This window comes from Watersipora subatra, chromosome 6 (assembly GCF_963576615.1).
Source record: "Watersipora subatra chromosome 6, tzWatSuba1.1, whole genome shotgun sequence".
Classification (NCBI taxonomy): Eukaryota; Metazoa; Bryozoa; class Gymnolaemata; order Cheilostomatida; family Watersiporidae; genus Watersipora; species Watersipora subatra.
Genome location: NC_088713.1, coordinates 3773129 through 3797090, shown reverse-complemented (window position 1 = coordinate 3797090; position 23962 = coordinate 3773129). Strand labels below are relative to the sequence as shown.

The window sequence follows — 23962 nt, the reverse complement described above, 5'->3', positions numbered from 1 at the left end:
CATGTAATTTAGCGTGTGTAAATGGGAAAAGGATATACAGTAATACAGTAAAAGAGTGCTATTGCTAATTGAAGGCTAATAACTGCATAGCTTTGTGGTTAGAGTGCGTGTTTCCTGCATTTCAGCTACAATCATTGCAAGTGTAAGTCCAGCATGAAAAAGTTTTTCAATCTTAGGTTTTAGTAGCTATAGCTGGAAAGAATAAAGACAGACTTTGAGGTATATATATTATCAAATATATATATATCCGATTGCTTTGCGCTCAGTGGTTTTGATTGTTGTAGAGCAGTCAAAGGAACACAGCTGTTTCCTTTGCATACTTCCTAATCAGAAAAGTTTTGTACAAAGGCTACTATAACCTCACTATACTGAGTGTGGTATGCAACAAGTTAACCGCATATTCCTGCTTTCTCAATCTATAAAGTTTGATCGTGATTGTGAGCCTCTGTAAGAAAACTATCACCCAGGATATCATTGAATTGACCAGACTCAGTTAAATTTTAAAAAAATAAAAATTTTAATTGACATTCTTCAACTGTCTACCAGAAACTTGCAAAAACTAAATAAAATGAGTTCGGTTGGGGTGCTTTATTTTCTTACCTGCATTTCCGTCAAACTTGAACCAATTTTTGTTCTGTAGATCGCAGTGGGAGATATCGATAGGTTTGGTTGCCTCAAATTCATTATAAAACCTCCAGCTTTCTGAGTAGATGGCGGCACTCTTGCACGACTCCACCAACATTGCTGTCTGATTAAAAATTTTGGCCGTAGTTAAACTTTGGCTAGTCATGGATGCTGGTGATGTCACTGCTACAGACATTCCAGTCGTTACTTTAGGAGGCCATGTGGTGCTGGTTTGATTAGACAAGATTTTCATTGGATCTGCGGTAAAGAGCCTTGTTGGTTTAGTAGAGGAGGTGTTTTCTGAATGCTCTGTAAAAGGTTGGGTTGTCATAGCTAAAGGTGAAGTCTGTTTGCTGGGGTTTTCTGGAGAAGTTGTTGTCACATTAACCATCAATATTAGAGTCGAGTTCGTAGCAATCAAAGTTTTTTGCGGATAACTGGTTATCTTTTTAGTTGTTGTCTCTTCATGCCATGGTGTAGAAGTAAAATTAGTTGAAAGCCTAACGGTTGGTGTTCGATGGGAAGTTGGAGTAAGTTTCTCAAGGTGTGTTATCATTGTTGCAGACTTTGAACTTTCTGTGGTTGTTTGAGTTGTCAGCTTTTTAGATGGACTAGTAGGTGTTGGTTCCACAGACTTGGTAGATTTCTTTTGGTAGGTAGTCTTTTCTGCAGTTGGCGTTATCTCAGGAAGTTGAGTGGTGTTGACAGCAGCAGGATTTCCAGTACTACGTGGTTCTTGAAAAGGTGTGGTTACCTCTTTCACTTGAGAACTGGTAAAGCTTAATGTTTGTTTGGTTGTTGCAGGTGTTGTTAGCTTATCACCTACGGTAAAGGTAAGCTGTGTCGAAGAAAAGGTTGTCAATGGAATGGTTCTCATTTCTATGGTTGAAACTCTCATTTTGGTAGGGCTAGAAGCAATCTCAGAAGTTGACTTTACTTCTGCTTTTGAGGTTGGAGTCACAACAGCTGTAGAACCTGAGACAGCATCAGTTGATTTTGAATCAAAGATAGGCTTTTGAGTTGTGTGTTTGGTTGAAATAGATGGTTTGCCAGATGGTGGAGTTGCATGTGCTTTTGTAATAAAATCTGTCGTTGACTCAACATGAGAAGACACATTTGGACTAACCCTTGTAGAATTTTTCAGGTAGAACTTGGGTGTGGAAGTCATCACAAATGTTGTTTTATGCTCCACTGTTAGGTGTTTTGTTGGTTCGGTTTTTTTGGTTGTTGGCTGAGCTGAAGTGGTTGTCAGAGTGGTTGGTGGAGTGGTTGGTGGAGTGGTTGGTGGAGTGGTTGGTGGAGTGGTTGTTGAAGTGGTTGTTGGAGTGGTTGTTGGAGTGGTTGTCGGGGTGGTTGTTGGAGTGGTTGTCGAAGTGGTTGTCGGAGTGGTTGTTGGAGTGGTTGTCGAAGTGGTTGTTGGAGTGGTTGTCAAAGTGGTTGGTGTAGTGGTTGTCGGAGAGGTTGTTGGAGTGGTTGTCGGAGTGGTTGTCGGGGTGGTTGTTGGAGTGGTTGTTGGAGTGGTTGTTGGAGTGGTTGTCGGAGTGGTTGTCGGAGAGGTTGTCGGAGTGGTTGTTGGAGTGGTTGTTGGAGTGGTTGTCGGAGTGGTTGTCGGAGTGGTTGTCGGAGTGGTTGTCGGAGTGGTGGTCGGAGTGGTTGTCGGAGTGGTTGTTGGAGTTGTAGACTTTTGAGTTGCTACAAAAAAGCACAGCCCTATTGTCACAAAATCAATATTCACACCAAAATTTCTAAAAGGAAGCAATATTTCCGATAGAATCCTTATGATTCTGGAATTTGTGTTTGTCTGAAAAAGCTAAAAATAATAAATTCACTGCTGACCACAAAGTTTAACACTTAGCAAACTAAGCAATACCCTTCAAGTTAGATTTTTTGCTGCTTTGTCTCTGCTTGTTTTCAAACTATAAAGTAATATTTATAAAATAATATAAAATATATAAAATACATAAAATAAATCAACGTATAAGTAATATTTTTTTCATCTACTTTTATCTATGATATATTTACTATTTTTATATTTTTTATACAACTTTTCACTACTTTGCTTGTTCTGAGTAAAGCATTTAAAGGCTGATATGAATTTATTATAAGTTGCTACCAATTTCTTTGCTCAAGGACTTCCGCAGCGTTAACGGCTGCAAGCATTCGCCCTGATTTACAAAGATAGTAATAATTGCAAATATAAAATTTACACACAGGAAACTTCTCTTTTTTCAAGTTTTGTAGCTAAAATGATTCTACACAAGTGGGATATATTTATTGCACAATATTTTTGCAACTTTATTACCAATGTTATTGATGTTACTGATTAGTAATCAATATTATTGATTAATAATTGATAACATCAATACTATTGATGCTATTGATCCAATACACCAATTCTGTCGCTAAAGCAAAATTATTAAAAAAAATTTGCAAGCAAAATAAATGAACTAAATGTGAATAAATATTTTTAAAAGCAAAATATAGTTTTAAGTTTTGCAACGCTGAGTATTTGCTGTAGTAATTAACTATTAAGTTGTACTGGCTAGTCCACCCTGACAGTTTTTTGTCGGCAACCTAGAAACATTTTTCTTTTTTCCAACCCAAAGTAAGAATGGTAGCCAATCATTAATGCATGAATACAATAAACATCAAATGAGGCTAAACAAAATTTGCTCAAACAATATTGTTTCCGAAATAACTTATTAGACTAAAGGATTGACTCTAGCTGTTTATTTAATTAACAATTTGAGAATTCGGTAGCATCTTTCAAATTCATTTTTAAATATTCTCAACAGATTATAATTTTGTTGTCCACTTTTACTATTTCAAACATTTCAGCATTTACTCTTGGTTTCTTCTGTTCTTGTTTGTCTAAAATGTTTAAAAATACATTCATTAAACTGTCTTTCAAGGAGATAAAGCTAATCTAGCAGCAAAGTACTAGGTCACTTAAGCATAAGTTCTGTCAGAGACATTTTGGTCATTTTTAAAAGACTATGAAAATTCCAAAAGGTAAAACACAGCCAAGCTTGTTATACATAAATATAAATTCTTGTGAAACTTTTTTGCATGTGAAAAACCATCATATTGACAAAGCAAATATTGTTTACAAGAATATACAGAATTTATTAAATTTGTGTTTTATTTAAAATGAGTAGTCATATCTATTGGTAGAAAATGAGTTTGCTCCTATGTTGGTTTTGAATATATAAAGTAGCATTTGGTGCAATGCTCCTATAGGAATACTGTAATTTTCTTAATTTTCAGTGTTATAATCGCTTCAATTATTTGCATATAGCAGTATCGCTTAAAACTGAATGGGACAACCAAATTTATGCATAAAAGTTAAAACATCAATTTCCAATAAAAATAGTTCTGTGGGTTCGCTTCATTTTAATAATATGAATGAATTGCTTTTATTCAGCAATAAATAGAGTGATAAAACACACAGTCTGACTTACCTCTAACTTACCTCATAACTTACTCTAACTTACACTAGATTCAATTTAAATCTTTTAAATATTAATTACAAACTCTGTCAAATCTGTTAATTCTACTAACAAAACTGCACTGTTGCGCAAGATTGAACATTCTATCACTATTTTTCTATGTCCATCACGAGGATTTGGAGTTGTGCACACATTGTGTTACCATGTGAATTAAGTGTTTCTATGAACATTCGCATGATGCGGAGTGACTCCCCCGCCTTGTTTAAAAAAAGGTAAGGATTGATTCGCTATAAGTTAATAATTAGCGATGCAGTTAGTGGCACAAACATGTGAAACTCGATCGAAAAAGGACGAAAATAAATATTGAAAATGTTTAAAATTGAATAGCTGGTGTGGTATTTTAATGCGCATCATTCGCAAGTGCCATTTCCATCATTCGCAAGCATGATGGATTCGGTAAGTTTTGCGAATAGCAAAACTCGCTTAGCTTGCAGATTTATATCGTTTCAATGATACGGTTAACTTGCGGATTGGATCACATCTGCATGTCATGGAAACATAGTGTATTTCAGTGTCATGTCTTGAATTGTCGTTCATTGTCGATTATGTAAACCGTAAATCAATGGCATCGACGAAGCAATGTGAATACGTCGGGAAAGTTTTCAGCTGTCAAACTTTCTCGATATTCCGTCGAGCATCGACGACCGCCTGTACAATGTGAACCTGCTCACATTGAATCATAAAACTCACTTAGCTTGTGAATTTATGCCATTTCCATGATGCGGTTAACTTGCGGATTGGCTCGAATTTGCCAATCATACGCGTCATGGAAACAGTGTTTGTCAAAAATTACTCTGTGTTTATTTGCTCGAAGGTAACGTCACATATCAATGGGCTTTTATCTTTGGATGATCATGAATTTGGACAGTACTATAAAATTACGTTTATTTAAATAAATTTCATCAATATTTATGTTTTACATAAATTAATTACATAATTACATAAATTTTTTGTTATATATTTCAATACATCAGAGTCTTGGCTTTCGAATGAGCCTATATTCAATGCACAAAGAATAATAGAACTATGAAAAACAGGGTGTCAAAATTATGTCCTGCAAAAAGAACCAGGTTCTCAAAATGTGATGTCACAATTATTATTTAGCCTTAGGTAGTCGATCCCTTTCGCTGCCATTGAGGCTGCGCTTTTCTGTGAAAATCTGTGCTGTTAAACCCAGAGAGCGCTAATAATAAACTAGGATTCTAGATAATCAACAATGCCAGTTGACCATATCTGATCCAGCACCTAAATTCTATTAACCAAATAAGCTGAAGATTGCTACGAACATCCTAGTTTATTGAGAGATACAATGGTTTCATACTTGTTGTTGTCTTTGCATTTTTCTTCAGCTCCCGGCACTCAGCCAGTTTTGTTAAGAGGTCCTCATAGTGGGTCTTCACCACTATACCCTTGATTTCCTCAGCCTTTTCATCATTGCTGTCTCTCTTCACGATGTTGTCTAAGTAGTTCCTGCACTCCTCTTTCACCAGCGTGTCATGCAGAATTCTGATTTGTGCTTCATATACCAGTCTGTGATCGCTAGAGGGTAACACAAAGGCAGCGTCAACTATGGTAGTAAATGCTGCCAAGAGCAGAGTTAGTCCTAAAGGGGGCAACATAGCTCAATGTGTGAAATCGAGAGGCATTACGAGACTGGCGCGCAAGTGTTTACTAGAAGAAAAACTGTGTAGGGCCTGATTTGGTTGAGCTTGAATACGATTTTCTGTTAGCTTGCCAAATATGAATTGGCTTTAAATTTTTTACTCAAAGATAGTGTTTTTGCTACTGTAGATCATAGCCTGTAGTTTATGCAAAGTTTCCATACACAATTTTAAATTATTTTAACTGATAATATTTATGAGCAATTTCACATATGAGACACAAGTGCCCCATTTCATATTTCAAATGCCAGCTTTTTGTACAATGCTGTTTTTGCTACATTCAATAATTAGGTAATAATAATATATATTCAATAATTATGTATTACTACATATACATGTATACATATTCAAATATATTGACCCCGCCATTTTTTCCGTTTTAATCATGGACTAGCTTCAAAACATTTTTTGTTAGTAGGTATTTAATTGCGTTCTTGGAGAGTTGAATTACAGTAAACTTCTGGTGGTTCCCACATGACGTTGTTTAGACTGAGCTGACCACTCTATGGGTGGCCAGTGTTTATTTGGACCTCAGGCTAAACCAATGAAAAGCCAATCCACACTCAGCTTACCATCATATAGTTGGATTACGACAATCAACCAATGGCTGCCTAGTTTAGTCTACATATTATATTATATTATGCATTCACAGTATTAATTGATGTGATTCGTTATGCTTTCAGAAGGCTGAAGTCCATTAGAGAGATCTAGCACAAGTACAATACAGTGTTAGCACAAATGTCGCAGTTATCCAGTTTGGCAGGTCACATCTAGCAAAGGCAGTGGAACGAATAGATTATTGAAGAGATTTCATGGACACAATAGACGGTTGAAAGGTTGTTGGTTTAGTAGAGAAGGCATTTTCTGAATGCTCTGTAAAAGGTTGGGTCGTCATAGCTGAAAGTGAAGTCTGTTTGCTGGGGTTTTCTGGAGAAGTTGTTGTCAGACTAGCCATCGATATTAGAGTCAATTTCGTAGCAATCAAAGTTTTCTGCGGATAACTGGTTATTTTTCTAGTTGTTGTCTCTTCATGCCGTGGTGCAGAGGTAGAATCAGTTGGAAGCATAACGGTTGGTGTTTGGTGGGAATTTGGAGTAAGTTTCTTAAGGTGTGTTGTCATTGTTGCAGACTTGGAGCTTTCTGTGGTTGTTTGAGTTGTCAGCTTTTTAGACATGGCTTTTAGACATTTAGCTTTTTAGTTGTCATGGTTTTAAAAAGTATTTCCACTAAATAGATGGTTTACAATTGATTTTTGTGCTGTTTTTAGCATCAATCATGTTAAATTGCAGTTTTGCAGGGCATAATAATATAATATAATAATATAATATATTATATATATATATAAATTGCAGTTTTGCAGAGTGTACACAAACGCAAATGTGCTATTGCATTTTATTATCAATTAATTTTTGCCCTATAATTTATGGTATACACATTAATTATAATCTAGCTCCAAGATATGTCACAAATAATTGATTTTTGTTGCAAAAAGTGCATTTTGACTAATTGCACATTTACATCATATTCAAGCATAGTTATTCTAATGAATGATTTCTCCAAATCTTTGCAACTTCTTAATCTGCCCATTCTATACTTTTATTTTACTTCAATTTAGAAGCTTCAAGATCTTTCATGGTTTGTGTCCCCGTTTTTTACATGACAATTACAGGTTCTCAACTCATTTCAACTTACGTGCTATGAACAAGTTCCTTACAGCAACTACCAGTTACTTGGAAAATATCATATCTAACTGCTTTAACAATCTTCGACCTTATATCTATATCCTTAGCAGAGAAAGGTATTTTAAACATTCTATATGTTAAACCATTTATTTGATTTTAGTGGCTAACTGGTGGCCTTTTTGTTATTATTGTTGTATGGCATATATTAAAAAAAATGTTTTTATTTGAAACGAAATTATTGCCAATAAAGTAATATACATATACTGTATATATATATATATGTATATATATTTATATATTTACATAGACATATATATACATATATATAACTATATATATATAACTATATATATATAGTACAATTCAGTACAATTCAGTACATACGATACAACGGCTTAGATAGCGCTATTATTGGTTTTTTATTGTTCGGACACTATGGCTACGAATCGTTTTTTTTAATAATAACATTTTTTATTTAGCAGCGAAAGGACCATTGTAAAAACAGTTGCTATCTTTAGCGCAGTCAAGTCAGTTACATCGTATTTACATGTAATATGGAAAATTGTGCTAGGATTTTTTGTGTGTCGTGTTATGTGCTTCGGACTATATAAATTGCAAAAGCTGCTAGAATCGTGCTCGCTAATAATTTGTTTAGCCAATTAAAAGCATTTCGTCGACAATTCCGGTGCGCATGCACAGCTCAGACAATTCTGTGAATTTTGGCCAAGTCAGTCCGTTTTTCGTTCATTTCGTGATTTCAGTCAGAACCCACAAAACAATCGGCACATGTAGCCGTATTTTTAAAGATTACTCAGTGTACTAATTCAAGACTGTTGTTGGTCAGACAAGTAGGTCTGTGGCAGCAACGATAGAACTTTATAACAGGAATATTGCAACTATTTGGTGAAATAAGCAGCTACAAAGCTGAGTGCAATGTTAAAATGAATGCAACTATAATATTAATGTATATATTGTTGCGTTCACACTGTTATGTTCTTTATTCCAGCACTGAGTTTACAATGAATTGGTAAGAGACATCCCAAGTATATATATGTATAGAGAGCTGTTATAGCAAAAGTATTATCCTGGAATTATACATTAAGCAAGTGAAGGTAATCTGTAATTATTCCATAAATAACCAGCTATGTATAATACTATAATGACATAGCCAATATCATGTGCCATGTAATGCACTGGTTTCCATTGTAATGTCCCAACATATATATTATACAAATTAATATAACCTGCATATATAAACTATCTGCAAGCTATGAAGAGACTTTACCGGCAAATTTTTCTTACATAAAAAAAGATTCTTAATAATAACAATATTCGAGTTAATGTTTTAGAGTTTTATGAGGTCATTAGTTTACGCATAAAAATAATTTAGCCAATTTTAAAATAAAATTTAAAAAAGCAAGCAACAAAAAAAAACAAAATGGATTATGAAATAGTCACAAAAAATATTGTTGTCGCATTCTTTTGGAAAAAGTAAGTGAATCAACACATTTCTTTGTTTATGGAGGCTTCTTTGTTATATCATTTTAGCCATAATCAAGTTCTGTTGATTTTAATCTTAAAACATCCTGGCAGCCAGATCACTTCAAACATCAAAAATCACAAATGGTAAAATATACTAATACTTTTTGATAAAATCTACTAAAATTTTGCGCAAGTCCATCTTTAAGTCTGCATGTAATTAAACCACGAAAAACTTTGATTTTGCTTTACCATGACTTGTATCATAACATCTTTAACATGTAAGTTCACCTTCAACAGAAATGAGAGAAGCAAGTTTTGGTACACATCTAGCATTAACTCAAGAACCGTGAATTTCCATTTTTGCAGTGATATACATTATTGTTATTATTAAGATTATACATTATTCTAATTTATTTATGTAAGACGCACTCTGCTAGTTGCTATGCAAGTCTATGGAGCATTTTCAAAATGGTTGTCAATTTTCTATTAATGAAGGATGTGTGAAAAAGGGATGGAACCAGATAAGATACCAGAAATTCAGTGTCTCAACTATAATTTGATTTGCTCCCCTCCTGTGCGCAGGATCAGAGACAGCCTGTGCAGACTTTGTAAGTTATCAAATATACCTTTAAATACTTCATTTGTGTGTATTGTTTGTGATTTTTATTTTAGCAATAATTTAAAAACAGACACAAAGGCTAATCTCTAACTAAAAAAGGTAGTTCTATATATTATATTAAGACATAATATGTAATACATATTATATATATTACATATTAGATATATGTAATATATATAATTATATAATTATGCATATTACATGTATATTATAATGTATATTACATATTGTATATATTACAAATATGTATAATATTATATATATGCATTATATATACATGTATATTAAAATATAATATATAATTATATATGAATATATATATCATATATATATATGACTGACAATACTAACTCATTTTATACTGCTAAAAAATTGAATAAAGATATAACTGTAATACATATTTAAGATTTTTTTTGTTTTCTCAGTTAGTATTAATTGTATCATTACCAAATCATCTTTTATTGTAACCTACGCACAGATTAAATGCGATAAAAAATTGACAAAGCATTAAATGCAATAAAAAACTGGTGTGACCAAAACAAACTAACATTGAATTTTGACAAGGCTAATTTCATAGTTATTCAAAGTCCCTAAAATAAATTTCGATTGAAAGAAAACATTTCCATGAATGGACAAAGCATACTAATGACTGATACCATAAAACTTTTAGGCGTTACAATAGATCATACACTAAACTGGTGAAGACACATAGAACTATTGAGGAAACAGCTGTGACAAAGCTTGGGACTTATTTACCAAGCCTCGTTGATCTTACCAGAAATGCCTCTTCTGCTTTTATATAATACTCTAATTAGCAGTAAAATAGTGTATTGCTTGGAAGCATGAGGAAATGCTCCAATGAGCTATGTAAACAAAATTTTAGTCATCCAGAAGCGATGGCTGAGAATAATATATCATAAATACTTTTATTTTTCGCAACTCCTTTGTCTAAAAGATCTCGGGTTTTGCCTATACAGCAACTTTACCAACTACGGATATGTCTTTTAACCTTCACACAATTTAAATCTCAAACTAATTTGTCAACACAATTCAACACTCGTCATTCTTTATTTTCCGTACCTCTTCCATCCTCCTCCTCTCCTGGTGGCCATAGACGGGTTGCCTATTGTGTGTCATTAGCATGGAATTCCTTGCGAATTTGGCTGAGGAACATTAGTAGTAATGATGGTTTTAGAGCTGCTTTATATTTAGGACTTTTATTTTGTTTTCTCAGGTGGTATTAATTGTATCACTACCAAATCATCTTTTATTGTAATCTGCGCACGGATTGTTATTATTAATTCAACATATTTAAGATTTTTATTTTGTTTTCTCGAGTGGTATTAATTGTACCAAACCATCTTTTATTGTAATCGTAGCAAAAAAGACTATAGCTATTACTTGCTAACTATTTTACATTTACATTTAAACACTTTTATAGTTGTTTTATTTTGTTAATTGTTTTATTGACCTGCAAAAAACATGTTCCACATAATATGAAATTTTAAAGTTGCAGTTTTTTGACAAAGTTTGAAAACCTTTACATTCGTCTTTTTAATTTATTTAACCTGCACAAAAACCTTTTTCATAATATGAAGCTTGAATGTTAGAATGGTGTTGTATGTTGACATTGATGATGTTATTTTCTCATAGCAATAGCATACTACGGAATGTTTGTATAAACACTGACTTTCCCACATTTATGTTTATATAGCTATTATACTCACATTAGCCTTGACTATGCTTGCGCTTAGACCTACAGCTTTGACCATATTATTCAGTTTTATGCTAGAGAGCAGAGAATACAGTTGAATCTTGATAACACATAAACTGGTACAATATTACTAGGAGAATATTACAATGGCGACGAGGATGTATTGGTGAGGTGATTGTGAGTTTGCAGTGGATTTTTATCATTCGGGTTACTTAATTGCAAAGACTCGTGATGGATTATGGTTCTGCTCATATTAAGCCATTTGGTGTGGCTGTGGACCCTTTGACTGTTGGGTCAAGATGGAGGAAGTGGAAACGGTCCTTTGAGTACTTTGTGGCAGCTAGGGGGATTGCTAATAATGCACAGAAGAAAGCGATGCTGATGGATCTTTCAGGAGAGGAAGTTCAAGACATATTCGACGTCTTGCCTGAAGAGACTGAAGGTGACAATGTTTATGTCAAGGCAATGGCAGCTTTAGACAGGTACTTTGAACCAAAAACGAATGTGCCATATGAAAGGTCAGTTTTTCGTCGCACTGAAGTAAATGAAGGGGAGACGATTACTAGTTATGTGACCAGATTACGCCAATTGGCTGTGACCTGTGAGTTTGAAGAGACTGAAAATGTCATTAGAGACCAAGTCATAGAGAAATGTCGTAGCAATAGGCTTAGAATGAAACTTTTGGAGAAAGGCTCGGCGCTCACATTGGCCAATGTTATAGCAATATCCCAAACTGAAGAGGCTGTTTTGCGGCAGACGAGTGATATAGAGGCTAATGTCAGTCATGGTGCTAAGAGAGAGGGTGAACCAGTTAACAGGGTTAGCGGCACTAGTGGAGTGCGCTATAAGACACAAACAAAAGACAGTCGTGCCTGTTATAGATGCAAGTCGATCAAACATTTGGCATCAGCTCGAGAATGCCCGGCACGAGAGCAGCGATGTAATGAGTGTGGAAGAAAAGGGCACTTCAAAGGCTCGAAGTACTGTGATAAAAGCAACAAGTCTACCACACAAGCAGCTGTTGTGGACAGTTTGGACTTTACAAACAATGCGCAGGAGGCTGATGTGGATGCTCTATTTACAATTAGTAGCGAGATGTTGGCTGATGAGGGAGACAACTACTATGGTGAGGTGTTTAATCTATATCCTAACAAGTCAGCAAGAACAATACTACGACTCAATGGGTCAGATGTACCTGCGTTGATTGATTCTGGGGCTTCCTGCAATTTGATGGACAAATACACTGCTGACTCTATTAACTGTTCAATAACTAAGACAAGTAAAAGACTTTTTGCCTATGGTAACAGATCTGCATGCTTAGATCTGATTGGTGAAACTCATGTTCATGTTTTTATGCCTGATACTAACAAACGTGTAGATACTGTATTTTATGTTTTTAATGGTAGGGCTACTACTTTGTTAAGCAGACATACTTCTGAGTTGTTGGACTTGCTTAGGGTTGGACCGATGGTGGCTAGGGTTGCTGGGAGTGAGGCTCTAGGTGTGGGGGGTCCTGGAGTTCATTCATGGGTTGATCGCTTCCCGGAATGCTTTGATGGTGTTGGGTTGCTGAGAGATTTTCGGGTTTCATTGCACATTGATCCGAGTGTTCCACCAGTGGCTCAGCCTGTAAGACGCCTGCCATTTGGCCTTCGTGAGCTCACAAAAGTCAAACTAGATGAGTTGCTAGAGCAAGAAATTATTGAGCGTGTTGAAGGACCCACTAGATGGGTTAGCCCAATAGTTACTGTTCCGAAAGATGAAGGGAAAGATATTCGTCTATGTGTTGACATGCGCCAGGCTAACAAAGCTATTATTAGAGAGAGGCACCCTATACCTACAGTAAAAGAGTTGTTGTACAATTTGAACGGTGCCCAGTATTTCAGTAAGGTTGATTTGAAACAAGCGTTTCATCAATTCGAACTGGATCTTGACTCTAGAGATATCACAACTTTCATTACCCCCTTTGGTCTTTATCGGTATAAGAGACTAATGTTTGGGATAGCTTCAGCACCGGAACTGGTTCAGTACCAAATCCAGAAAGCTATCACGGGCTTGGCAGGGTGCCAAAACTATGCAGATGACATTGTGATATTTGGTAAGAATCGTGTAGAGCATGATGAACGCTTAGCTGAGTTCATGAAACGAATGAGTGGTCTAGGTCTGACGTTAAACGCATCCAAGTGTGTCTTTGGGGTGACCAAAATAGACTTTGTAGGATTTCAGATTTCTGCTGATGGTGTTTCCCCTTGTCCCAAGAAAGTGAGCTCTATTGTTAGTGCTAGGGAACCTAAAGATGCCTCAGAGTTACGAAGTTTTCTTGGGTTGGTAAACTTTGTTGGTAGATTTCTTCCGAATTTGTCAACTTTGGCTGAGCCGTTGCACCGGCTAACTAAGAAAGGAGTTCGATTTCTGTGGAGTAAAGAACAGAAGTCTGCTTTTGAAGGCATAAAGGCCTTGATGTCAAAGACAGAGACACTAGCATATTTTGACCCTAGTGCTAGAACCACTGTTACAGTTGATGCCAGTCCATTTGGGCTGGGTTGCATTTTAAGTCAGAAGATAGCTGGTGTGGAGCGTGTAATAGCTTATGGGCATCGAAGCTTATCCTCTGTGGAACGGCGCTATTCCCAGACAGAGAGAGAAGCATTAGCTATTGTGTGGGGCTGTGAGCATTTTGCAATGTATCTCATTGGCTTGCAGTTTCGTCTTGTCACTGATCATCGTCCACTGCAGTTTATCTTCAACAAAGTACAATCTCGACCTTCTGCTCGCATTGAGCGATGGGTGTTGAGACTGATGGCATTTGATTATGAAGTGGTATACAAGCCAGGTAAGGAAAACATAGCTGACCCATTGTCAAGGCTTTCTGCTAGTCCAGATTGCATCAGGAATGTGGCTAATGTTGCTGATGAATATGTACATACGGTAGCTAGGTTGTCAGTTCCAAAAGCAATGTCATTTGACGAGGTCAAGAAGGCATCTATTGACTGTTCTGAGATGAAACTAGTGAGAGATGCTTTGTTAGATGGAAGGTGGTCTACTTGTTTACCAGCTTACAGGTCAGTGTACACGGAGTTGAGTGATGTTGAAGGTGTTGTCATGAGAGGCAACAATATAGTCATGCCAGTGGTGCTGCGAGCAAAGGCTGTGGAGTTGGCACATGAAGGTCACCAAGGAATAGAAAAGACTAAACATCTGCTTCGATCCAAGTTATGGTGGCCAGGAATGGACAAAGAGGCAGAAGTTAAATGTCGAGAGTGCCATGAGTGCCAAGTGGTTAGTGCACCTTCAAAACCTCCTCCTATGGTATCTACTAAAATGCCAGATCGTCCATGGGAACATATAGCCTGTGACATTTTGGGACCTCTGCCTAATGGAGAAAGTGTGTTTGTAGTAGTTGACTACTACAGTCGTTACTTTGAAGTGTGTTTTTTGAAGTCTACTCAATCAGATAAAATCACGGCAGCTCTTGATTCCATAATATGTCGATGGGGTGTTCCTTTAAGTGTCAGGACTGATAATGGTCCACAATTTGTCAGCAGCGAGTTCCAAGAGTTTTTGCAAAGTTATGGGATTTATTGGTTATCAACTACCCCTATGTGGCCTGCTGCTAATGGAGAGGTGGAAAGGCAGAACAGGAGCTTGTTAAAAAGTCTCAAAATAGCACATATGTCCGGTAAGGACTACAGAGCTGAGCTTAGAAGGTTTCTGTTAGCATATCGTTCCACACCTCATACAGTGACTGGTGTAGCTCCAGGTGAACTAATGATGGGAAGACCAATGAGGACAAAGTTACCCTGTCTGGAGAGACAGGAATCTCTGGATGGTGAACTGCGGGATCATCAAGCACTGGCTCAGGAGAAAAGTAGGGCTCTTACAGATGAAGGTCGGTCACAGGATGACATAATTGTAGGAGATAAAGTTTTGGTAAGGCAGGCCAAGACTGACAAGCTTAGTTCTACATTTCATCCACTGGAACAAAAGGTTGTAGGGAAGCATGGTTCAGAGGTGGTGGTAGAAAGCTCCGAGGGAAAAAGAATGCGTAGAAATGTTTCTGAAGTTAAACGATTTGTTCAGCGGGGTAGTCTAGGTGTTTCTAACAATGGTTCTTCAGTTGATTCGAGTTTAGCTTCGAGTGGTGTAGGTACTGCTGGCAATGCAGGTAATATTCCAGATAGAAGTAGCAACCCAGCAGCACCAGAAGAAGGTCAGAGTGCTAAGTTTGATACGCCAATCAGGCCACTTAGGGTGCGGAATATGCCTGTGCGGTATGGAAATCCTATTAGTCATTGATTAGCCAGTAGTGTCCTTTTGTGTGAATTTAGTTGAGTAGGACTAAAAAGTAGTGCTAGTCATATTATTCTTGCAGGGATAGTGGTGTAGTGTAGAAATAAAAAGTGAAACAAAAAGAAGAGAAAATCTGGGTATTCGTATTAGTCTGTTGTATTAGCCAGTCGTAGTAATACAAGTTGTTATCATTGAGCAAATATCTACATATAAGCAGTCTCAGTATGAGGTAGTTTTGGAATTCTGGGTGAACTGTGCATAAAGCTGGGTGTTTCTTGGTAGCTTGAGGATTGCGTCATTGAGTTTGGGTTTCGATTTGGCTTGTGGTTGTGCTGTGGGGCTGGCACTGCTTGGTGCCTTCTCCTTGGTGCCTGTGGTAGCCGTTGGCTGTATCCTAGCTTGTGTAACACTCAGAAGTATATGCATATTCAATACTGGTGCACTGAATTCGATTAAAGATGGAAAGGGATGTTGTATGTTGACATTGATGATGTTATTTTCTCATAGCAATAGCATACTACGGAATGTTTGTATAAACACTGACTTTCCCACATTTATGTTTATATAGCTATTATACTCACATTAGCCTTGACTATGCTTGCGCTTAGACCTACAGCTTTGACCATATTATTCAGTTTTATGCTAGAGAGCAGAGAATACAGTTGAATCTTGATAACACATAAACTGGTACAATATTACTAGGAGAATATTACAAATGGCAACTGTTGTTACATGTTAAATAAAAATAAATTTTTTGTGCAAACTTATATTATTTATGCAACGCCAGGCATTCATCTCATATACGCATATGTATAATGATTGTGGGACTTAATTGTTTAATTTGTAGTTTTTAGTATTTTACATTGAAACTTTTTTATTCATCAGCTGAAAATACTGTTTCGGCTGTTGAAAAAAATTAGAGGTTTCAAAATAAATGCATAAATATTTGTTATATCGCTCCAGTCAAAGTAAATTTTTATAGAATGCATAATCTAGATAATGTGGCTGCTTGTGTTTTTTCATTAGAAGTTTAAAAACCGAAATGATTGTAAAAACATTTTTTTAGAAAATCAGTCAAATTCTCTAAGCAAATGTTAAAATTTGAAATAAATTTAAAGTAAAAACGCTTTTCATGCATTTGTTAACTCGTTTTATATGATGATAAGCTTTAAAGAACATATAAGGTTAAGTTCAAATTTTAACCAAAGCTGTTCTGCATTTTTACAGATAATCGCTGGCCGTTTGACTATATAACAGCTATGAACGGATGCTGCGGACCAGCGGTGCCTCATGAAAATGCTCGATTTGCTTTTGGTGAAATTGCTAAAGCTGTCTTATTCGCCAATCCAATAAACTGGCCTTCATTATACCAGGTATAAACAAGATCTTTTGATGATTTGAAAATATGTTCCTACTAGCTGTGCCACCTCACCTCACATATATATATATATATATATATATATATATATATATATATATATATATATATATATATATAAGAGAAATATCTCCCTCTTGGAGAAGAGATTGAAAAATGCTGGGATGTAAGAACAACTGTAATCCCAGTAGTCATTGGGGCACACTGGGTGCAATAACACCAGCGCATAAAATGTGGCTTGCCCAAATACCAACAGCAACAGCAGAAACCAACAGTAGAAACCACTACCACCCATACGGATTAACCGGGGCGAGGAAACAATTTTATATATATATATATATATGTATTTATATATAACTAGCTGTGCCACCTGGCGTTGCCCGTGTAGTAGAAGAGTATTTGGACAGAAAATTGATTCGTATTTAACGTATTACAACATTTGCCATTCTAACTTTCAAACTACATATCATGAGAAAAGTTTTTGTTTTATAAACAATGAGAAGTAGTGAGAGTTTTGCTATTAGGCAGTTTAATGTGAGCGAACAGCTTTTCATGACGTAATGCTATGACCCGCGTCAAACGTAAAGCAGTTAGGTATTGCTCTGATATAATGCCTTATATTGGGTGGCTAACATTTCGACTTCCATAGTCTGGTGGGCTAGGCGTAAGACTTGTGAACAGCTTGGTCCGAGATCGCATCCTCTTCGGTACGGAATATTTAATTCAAGATTTTAAGATCTATAGCCGGATTTCCGACGAACACACGACTTTGAGATATATATATAGACTAGCTGTGCCACCCGGCGTTGCCCGTGTAATAGAAGAGTATTTGGACAGAAAATTGATTTGTATTTAACATATAACAACATTTGCCATTCTAACTTTCAAACTACATATCATGAGAAAAGTTTTTTGTCTTATAAACAATGAGAAGTAGGGAGGAGAGTTTTGCTATTAGGGAGTTTAATAATGTGAGTGAACAGCTTCTCGTGACGTTATGCTATGACCCGCGTCATACGCAAAGCAGTTAGGTTTTGCTCTGATATAATGCCTTATATTGGCAGGCGAGCAATTCAACTTGCGTAGTCTTACGTCCTGCGTAGTCACTGTAGAAACCTCCAACATTACCGAACGAATTGATATCAGTGACAAACCATAACGACAGACATTAACAAGTGACAATAACACTATGAACATTTATTTAACTTCATTTGCAGCTCTCATATTTTAGTAGGATATTGTTACGTATTTTTGTGCAATGATAAGAAAACTAGTGACTAGTTCAGCCTCTTAAAATTTACAACCAATCAGTTGGTTAGAATTTCAACCTTCAGAGAACATAGCCGCGCAGTTTAGTATGTTCAGCGGAATGTGCTCTGTCTTGAATATTAACGATACACAGTATCAACCCTAGCCTTGAGTATCCACTAGTAAAGTTTAATTCACTTTCAAGTCAAGTACCTGTGGGTAATGCCTCCAATAACGGTCTTCACTGCATTTTTAACTGGTGAGTCTTGCTTGCCATAAAAATTGTGAAACATAAACACGAGTACAATAAGTAAAAGTGATAGGCTCTATTCTATTTCACATATACATCTATTAATTTTTATATCGTAACCTTGTTGTAATTATTATTTACACTACTGATTTGCTTTGTGATTCACTTACCTTCTATCCCTTATATACAAATCTAACTGCTCATTTGTTGGTCTGTCATCCATATGTCCGGTTATAGCAATAAAACTATAGGAACTAAAAAGCTGCTTCGCTCTGGAATTTAGCTCAATAACTCTAGTTTTGCAGAGAGGCAAGTTAACCATTGCTGCCAATTTGTCATACTATGGATTAATTAACTAGCATGCTTAAATATCATGATTGTATGAGAGCTCATGGCTCGTAACGGTTAAAGTAAATTTATTTCAAGCCGTAGCAAACTGGCTGCATGGCTTAGTGGCAGTGTTGTTGGCTTCACATCCGTACATTTGCAGAATATGCAAGTTTGCTTCTCATGAGGTAGAAGTTTGTCGTACCATTTAAGTGGTAGAATTGACGCAGCTTTTATAATAATAAACAATTAAACTAGCCTGAGTTTTTAAAATTTATACAATTCAAATGATCATATTCATGAGTTCATACAAATTTATGAGTTACTTGCTTTTTTATTACCCATGCAATGCCATGCATTTAAGTAGTATATAATATATGTACACGCTGCCTGTGCAAATGCTGTCTACTCTGACTTGACCATTTCTATGGAGACCGTAATTAGAGTTTCTGAACCAGCACATTTCCTTCACGTGTATTTTAAGTTATACGCCATTTTTTGTTTTTCACTAATGTTTTGCAGTTAAAGATCAGTATTTTTTGGTTATAAACAAAATAATACTGTTTTACACACATTTTACTAGTTTTTTTGTCTGATTCAGTTGTTCTCAATGTGTATGAACGTTACTCTTGCAGAGTTTATTCAGAGTAAACTAACTAGATCAGAGCTCTATGTCATTTATTAGAATGAGTAGCATTATATATAATATATATATTATATATATATTATATATAATACATGTGTATGTATAATATATATAATATATATTATATATAAAATATATATTATAATCCTATAATAATGTTTATATATATAATATATATGACATATATATTATATATTACATATATATATAATATATATGTCATATATATTATATATATATATTATATATAATACATGTGTATATATAATATATATAATACATATATATTATATATATAATATATACATATTATATATAGAATATATATAACATGATATATAATGATAATCAATATAATAATATATTATATATAATATATTTATAATAGGTATATGTAATATATACATTATATATACATATCATATATATATAGAATAAGTATCATTAATTTCTGAGGATGGGCTTAAAAATATCTTACACAACATTTTAGTAGATTTTATCAGCAATCATTTTTTTTTATATTTGCAATTACAGAAGATAAGCACGAAACAAAATTTGGTAGGTGAAATGTATTTTTTTGTTTGTTAAACAGAAGAAAAATATATGCCAAAATTCTGTCACTAGTTGTTATCATTGTAATAGTTGCTATCGGCTATTGCGTTTAAGTCGCAACGTTACGCGTGTCTATTTTGTGGGTCTCTGTAACTATAGACATCATAGTCACTTTTTCGCCTGCCCTGAGTTTCTTAACCGCAATGAAATTTTGTCGATTTTAATTAGGAAACATCCTGGCAGTCAGATCAATTCAAACACGTAAAAATATTATAAATGATAAAAAAATACAGATAACTTTCTGGTCACGTCTACTAAAATGTTGTGTGAGTTCATCTTAAACTACATGTAACATGTTGTTTTATTTGTAGTATATTATTGCCTGTGTAGAACTAGCTTTAACCGCCGCCAAAAGTGGCCATGCATATCGAGCTGCATTGAAAATCACCTGGCTGATAGCAATTCTGAACACTGACTACGTTAAGGATTGGGTGCAAGATTGGGTGAGTGAAATTACAAAAACTGCAACTAGTATGAAGGTCAAAGGTCAGCTGCCGTATTGCACAACTTTATTTTTCTTTTTAATCGGTTGGAAATTTGCATTAAAACTTTAAGAGATTTACTAATATTCGCATAACGCTATAAAAAACTATTGGGAACGACGAGGTGATTGGGCGGCGCTACAAGAAACCAACCATTCGTCAGCAGTTTTAGGATGATGGTTATGGTTTTGTGAAATAGCCTCTCCCAATTTTATTACTCAGTAACTTTCTGTTTAGTAAAAAAGCAACTGTCAGCTTTATCCCAGAGCATTTGAGAGTTTAATGACAAGTATATCTCAGTTTCATTACAAAGTATTTTACAGCTTGATGGCTAGCAGTTGTCAGTTTTATTCCAAAATATTTGGTAGTTTGATGACTAGCAACTGTCAGTTTTATTCCCAAAGTATTTGGCAGTTTGATGACAAGCGGCTGTCAGCTTCATTACAAAATATTTGGTAGTTTGATGACTAGCAACTGTCAGTTTTATTCCCAAAGTATTTGGCAGTTTGATGACAAGCGGCTGTCAGCTTCATTACAAAGTATTTGACAGCTTGATGGCAATTAACTGTCAGTTTCCTCCCAGAGTATTTGGCAGTTTGATGACAAATGGCTGTCAGTTTCATTCCCAAAGTATTTGGCAGTTTGATGACAAGCAGCTGTCAGTTTCCTCCTAGAGTATTTGGCAGTTTGATGACAAATGGCTGTCAGTTTCATTCCAACGAATTTGACTGTCTGGTCACAAGCAACTGTCAGCTTTATTCCCAAAGTATTTGGCAGTTTGATGACAAGCGGCTGTCAGTTTTATGTTTGTTCAATTGTCAACTGCAGGAATGTAACTGGCAGCATTAAATATTTTGTTATGTAACTTTGTAATTGCCACGTTTATTACTATCTTACAGTGTGACCTAATTTTATTACAAGAAATATAAACACCTCCATCAGTAAATCAATTTTACTTTTAGAATACAGCCCCAAGTTTTGAAAACAGGGGTGCAGGTATTCAAGTTATTGAAGCTCCGGGATTCTTGCAAAGATGTCAACATTTCATCAACGCTTTAAGACATTTGGCACTAGATTTTGGGCGCGTAGTGGACAATTTCCATTAGAATCACAAATATCGCTCTTCAATTGCAAGGTATAACACTTAATACTGTAATTTTCGTAGCCAGATGATGACTTTCTGGATGTGCTCAATTTTCAAAAATTCAGTATCAATTTCCTAGCGCTCTGGAGGTTCCGCAAAACCATTAGCCACAAGATGACTACTTACCCCATGGTTGCTAAATATTTTGGGCAAGCTTTCGAGCAATCATCCCCTGAGACAGGCTACCATGTTATGGCCTAACTACTATTCAAAGATTGCAAAAAGCTCAATGTCAAGAGTCTGTTCTGACATTGAATATCAATGTCAAAATAGGCCAGGTTTGGTGGTGAATGCATACTACAGCCTAGTGCTGCACGATATCTTTGCATGTACATTCGATTATTTGAACTCAAAATATATCGAATATCGACAAATATCGACCATTGGAGGTGTCTTCTTTCGATATATAGTATTAGGCTTTAACATGAACGATATGAGAAGATATTGGTTAACATTGGTTAAAAGACAGGAGTTGTCACCTCGTTACAATACAGAGAATAGACAACTCCAATTTTTGCAAAATAAAATCCGCCGATATTTTGATAAAATATCGGCTTCGATATTCATCTCTACTTGAAAACTGACCAATTAAAGAATCGTCCGCTGAAATATATCGTCATATCGAATTATATCGTGCAGCATTACTACAGCCACATTACCGTAAGTCCTTATGCTCAAGCCGGGCGACTTGTCGTCGAGCGCGGCTTCTGGTTCAAGGTAATAAGTCGCGGTTAAATCCAAGTTTTTAAAACTTACGTGAGGCTTAGGGCGGCTTATCTATAAATGCGGTCTCTGCTCAGTTCTGCGCTATAACCATAGAACCGCAGTCATGATACACTTTTATGTACGGGATTTTGGCGACCTACTCGTTTATTTTCAGGGTCATGTTTATGGAATACTTTAGACTAACGAAGAATTTATCGCTAATGTTTAACTCACCACAGTCGTAGGTCATTAAAACCGGGTCAGATCTAAAAAAGATAACGATTTGTGAGTTTCTAGCCCGCAGTTCCTAACTCGGTTTGAAAACTGTGTAACTGTGTTGGCGATTATATGTAATCAGTAGTACCATGGACGTAATGGATTTATTTAATAGAAATATAACTGTTTTGTAGCTAGACTAATATTTGCTGAAAAGACAGGTTCCAATATGTATTTAATAGAAATATAACTGTTTTGTAGCTAGGCTAATAATTGCTGAAAAATCAGGTTCAAATTTGTATTGTAATTAGAAGAAAAAGTAAAACGGTTTTGTAGGCAAGCCAAAACCTGCTGTAGTCATACAAAATAACCGTTTTGCAATGTAGTACATATGTAATAGTTTGTAAAAATATTATCAATGTACAAGCTCTATTCAAAAGTATACTAAAAACCATTTACAACAACAGCCTACTACAACTACTCAGTGCAACTAGCATTAGCAGTTTTGTAGTTGCGTAGAAACGGCCTTATTAACGCGCGGTTATATTGTAGGCGCCGAAATTAATTTACGTGTACATTCCGCAACCGATTTAGGAATTGCGGCTAGAAACTCACAAATCGTTATCTTTTTTAGATCTGACCTTAAAACCGTGTCATTTCTGACCGCATATTTCCATAAACGTGATATGAAGCCCTCTAACAGCGTAATAAAAATTTAGCTGAGACATGACAAATAGTTGTTGATGCAAGGGTTTAGAAATTTTAATTCGAACTTGGAAGTAAAAAAAAATTCTTTTCACATGTACTGATGTAGCCTGTTTTCTTATTCAAGAGTACTGGGTATAAAAAAAAACTTCTCAACACTCTCGCTCCTGTAGGGGTCAAGAACGACAAAACCTCGGTCATTAGCCGCGATCTGTAGGCATACGCGGCTTGTTGGAGAATTATTTTTACTTTCGAGAATTATCTGGTTTGGAGAACAAGCCGGGCGTCTTGAGCATGAGAACTTACGGTACTCATCACCTTTCCTTCGGTGGCAGCTTCACTGGTCACAAAGCTTTCGCATATACGCTACACTTGATGGATCATCTTGATTCCTGCTTCTCATACATTCAGTTTTCAGCGCATGATTACAATTGTGTATACTTACCCAGAGAGCATTGTATGGGCTATATAAAAACAATTGTTTGCTGTGAAACAAGTGTTAAATAATAATACAACAAAATATACGCAAGACACTCAAGCCTTAAACCACATAACAAAGAAGAGATGAAATGTAAAAAGTTAAAAATATGTAACTCAGTCAAAGTATTGCAAAATTTGTAAAGATAGCAACCGCAATCAACTAGGCTTATTACAGGAGGGACAATTTC

At 35.6% G+C, this 23962-nt stretch overlaps 2 protein-coding genes across 2 annotated transcripts; one reads left to right on the top strand and one right to left on the bottom strand.

Annotated features, from left to right (window-relative positions):
* Positions 1-873: 873 nt before the first annotated feature.
* Positions 874-5752, bottom strand: LOC137397965 (uncharacterized). Its single transcript, XM_068084062.1, has 3 exons — positions 5455-5752; positions 1130-2316; positions 874-933 (listed from the first exon to the last, which is right to left on the bottom strand). The coding sequence occupies exons 1-3, from the start codon at positions 5750-5752 to the stop codon at positions 874-876; spliced, it is 1545 nt and encodes a 514-aa protein (XP_067940163.1).
* A 5770-nt stretch (positions 5753-11522) lies between these two features.
* On the top strand, positions 11523-21869 carry LOC137397964 (uncharacterized). Its single transcript, XM_068084060.1, has 8 exons — positions 11523-12773; positions 13965-14469; positions 14545-14717; positions 15153-15562; positions 15864-15970; positions 16809-16954; positions 20354-20485; positions 21690-21869. The coding sequence occupies exons 1-8, from the start codon at positions 11523-11525 to the stop codon at positions 21867-21869; spliced, it is 2904 nt and encodes a 967-aa protein (XP_067940161.1).
* Positions 21870-23962: the final 2093 nt, after the last annotated feature.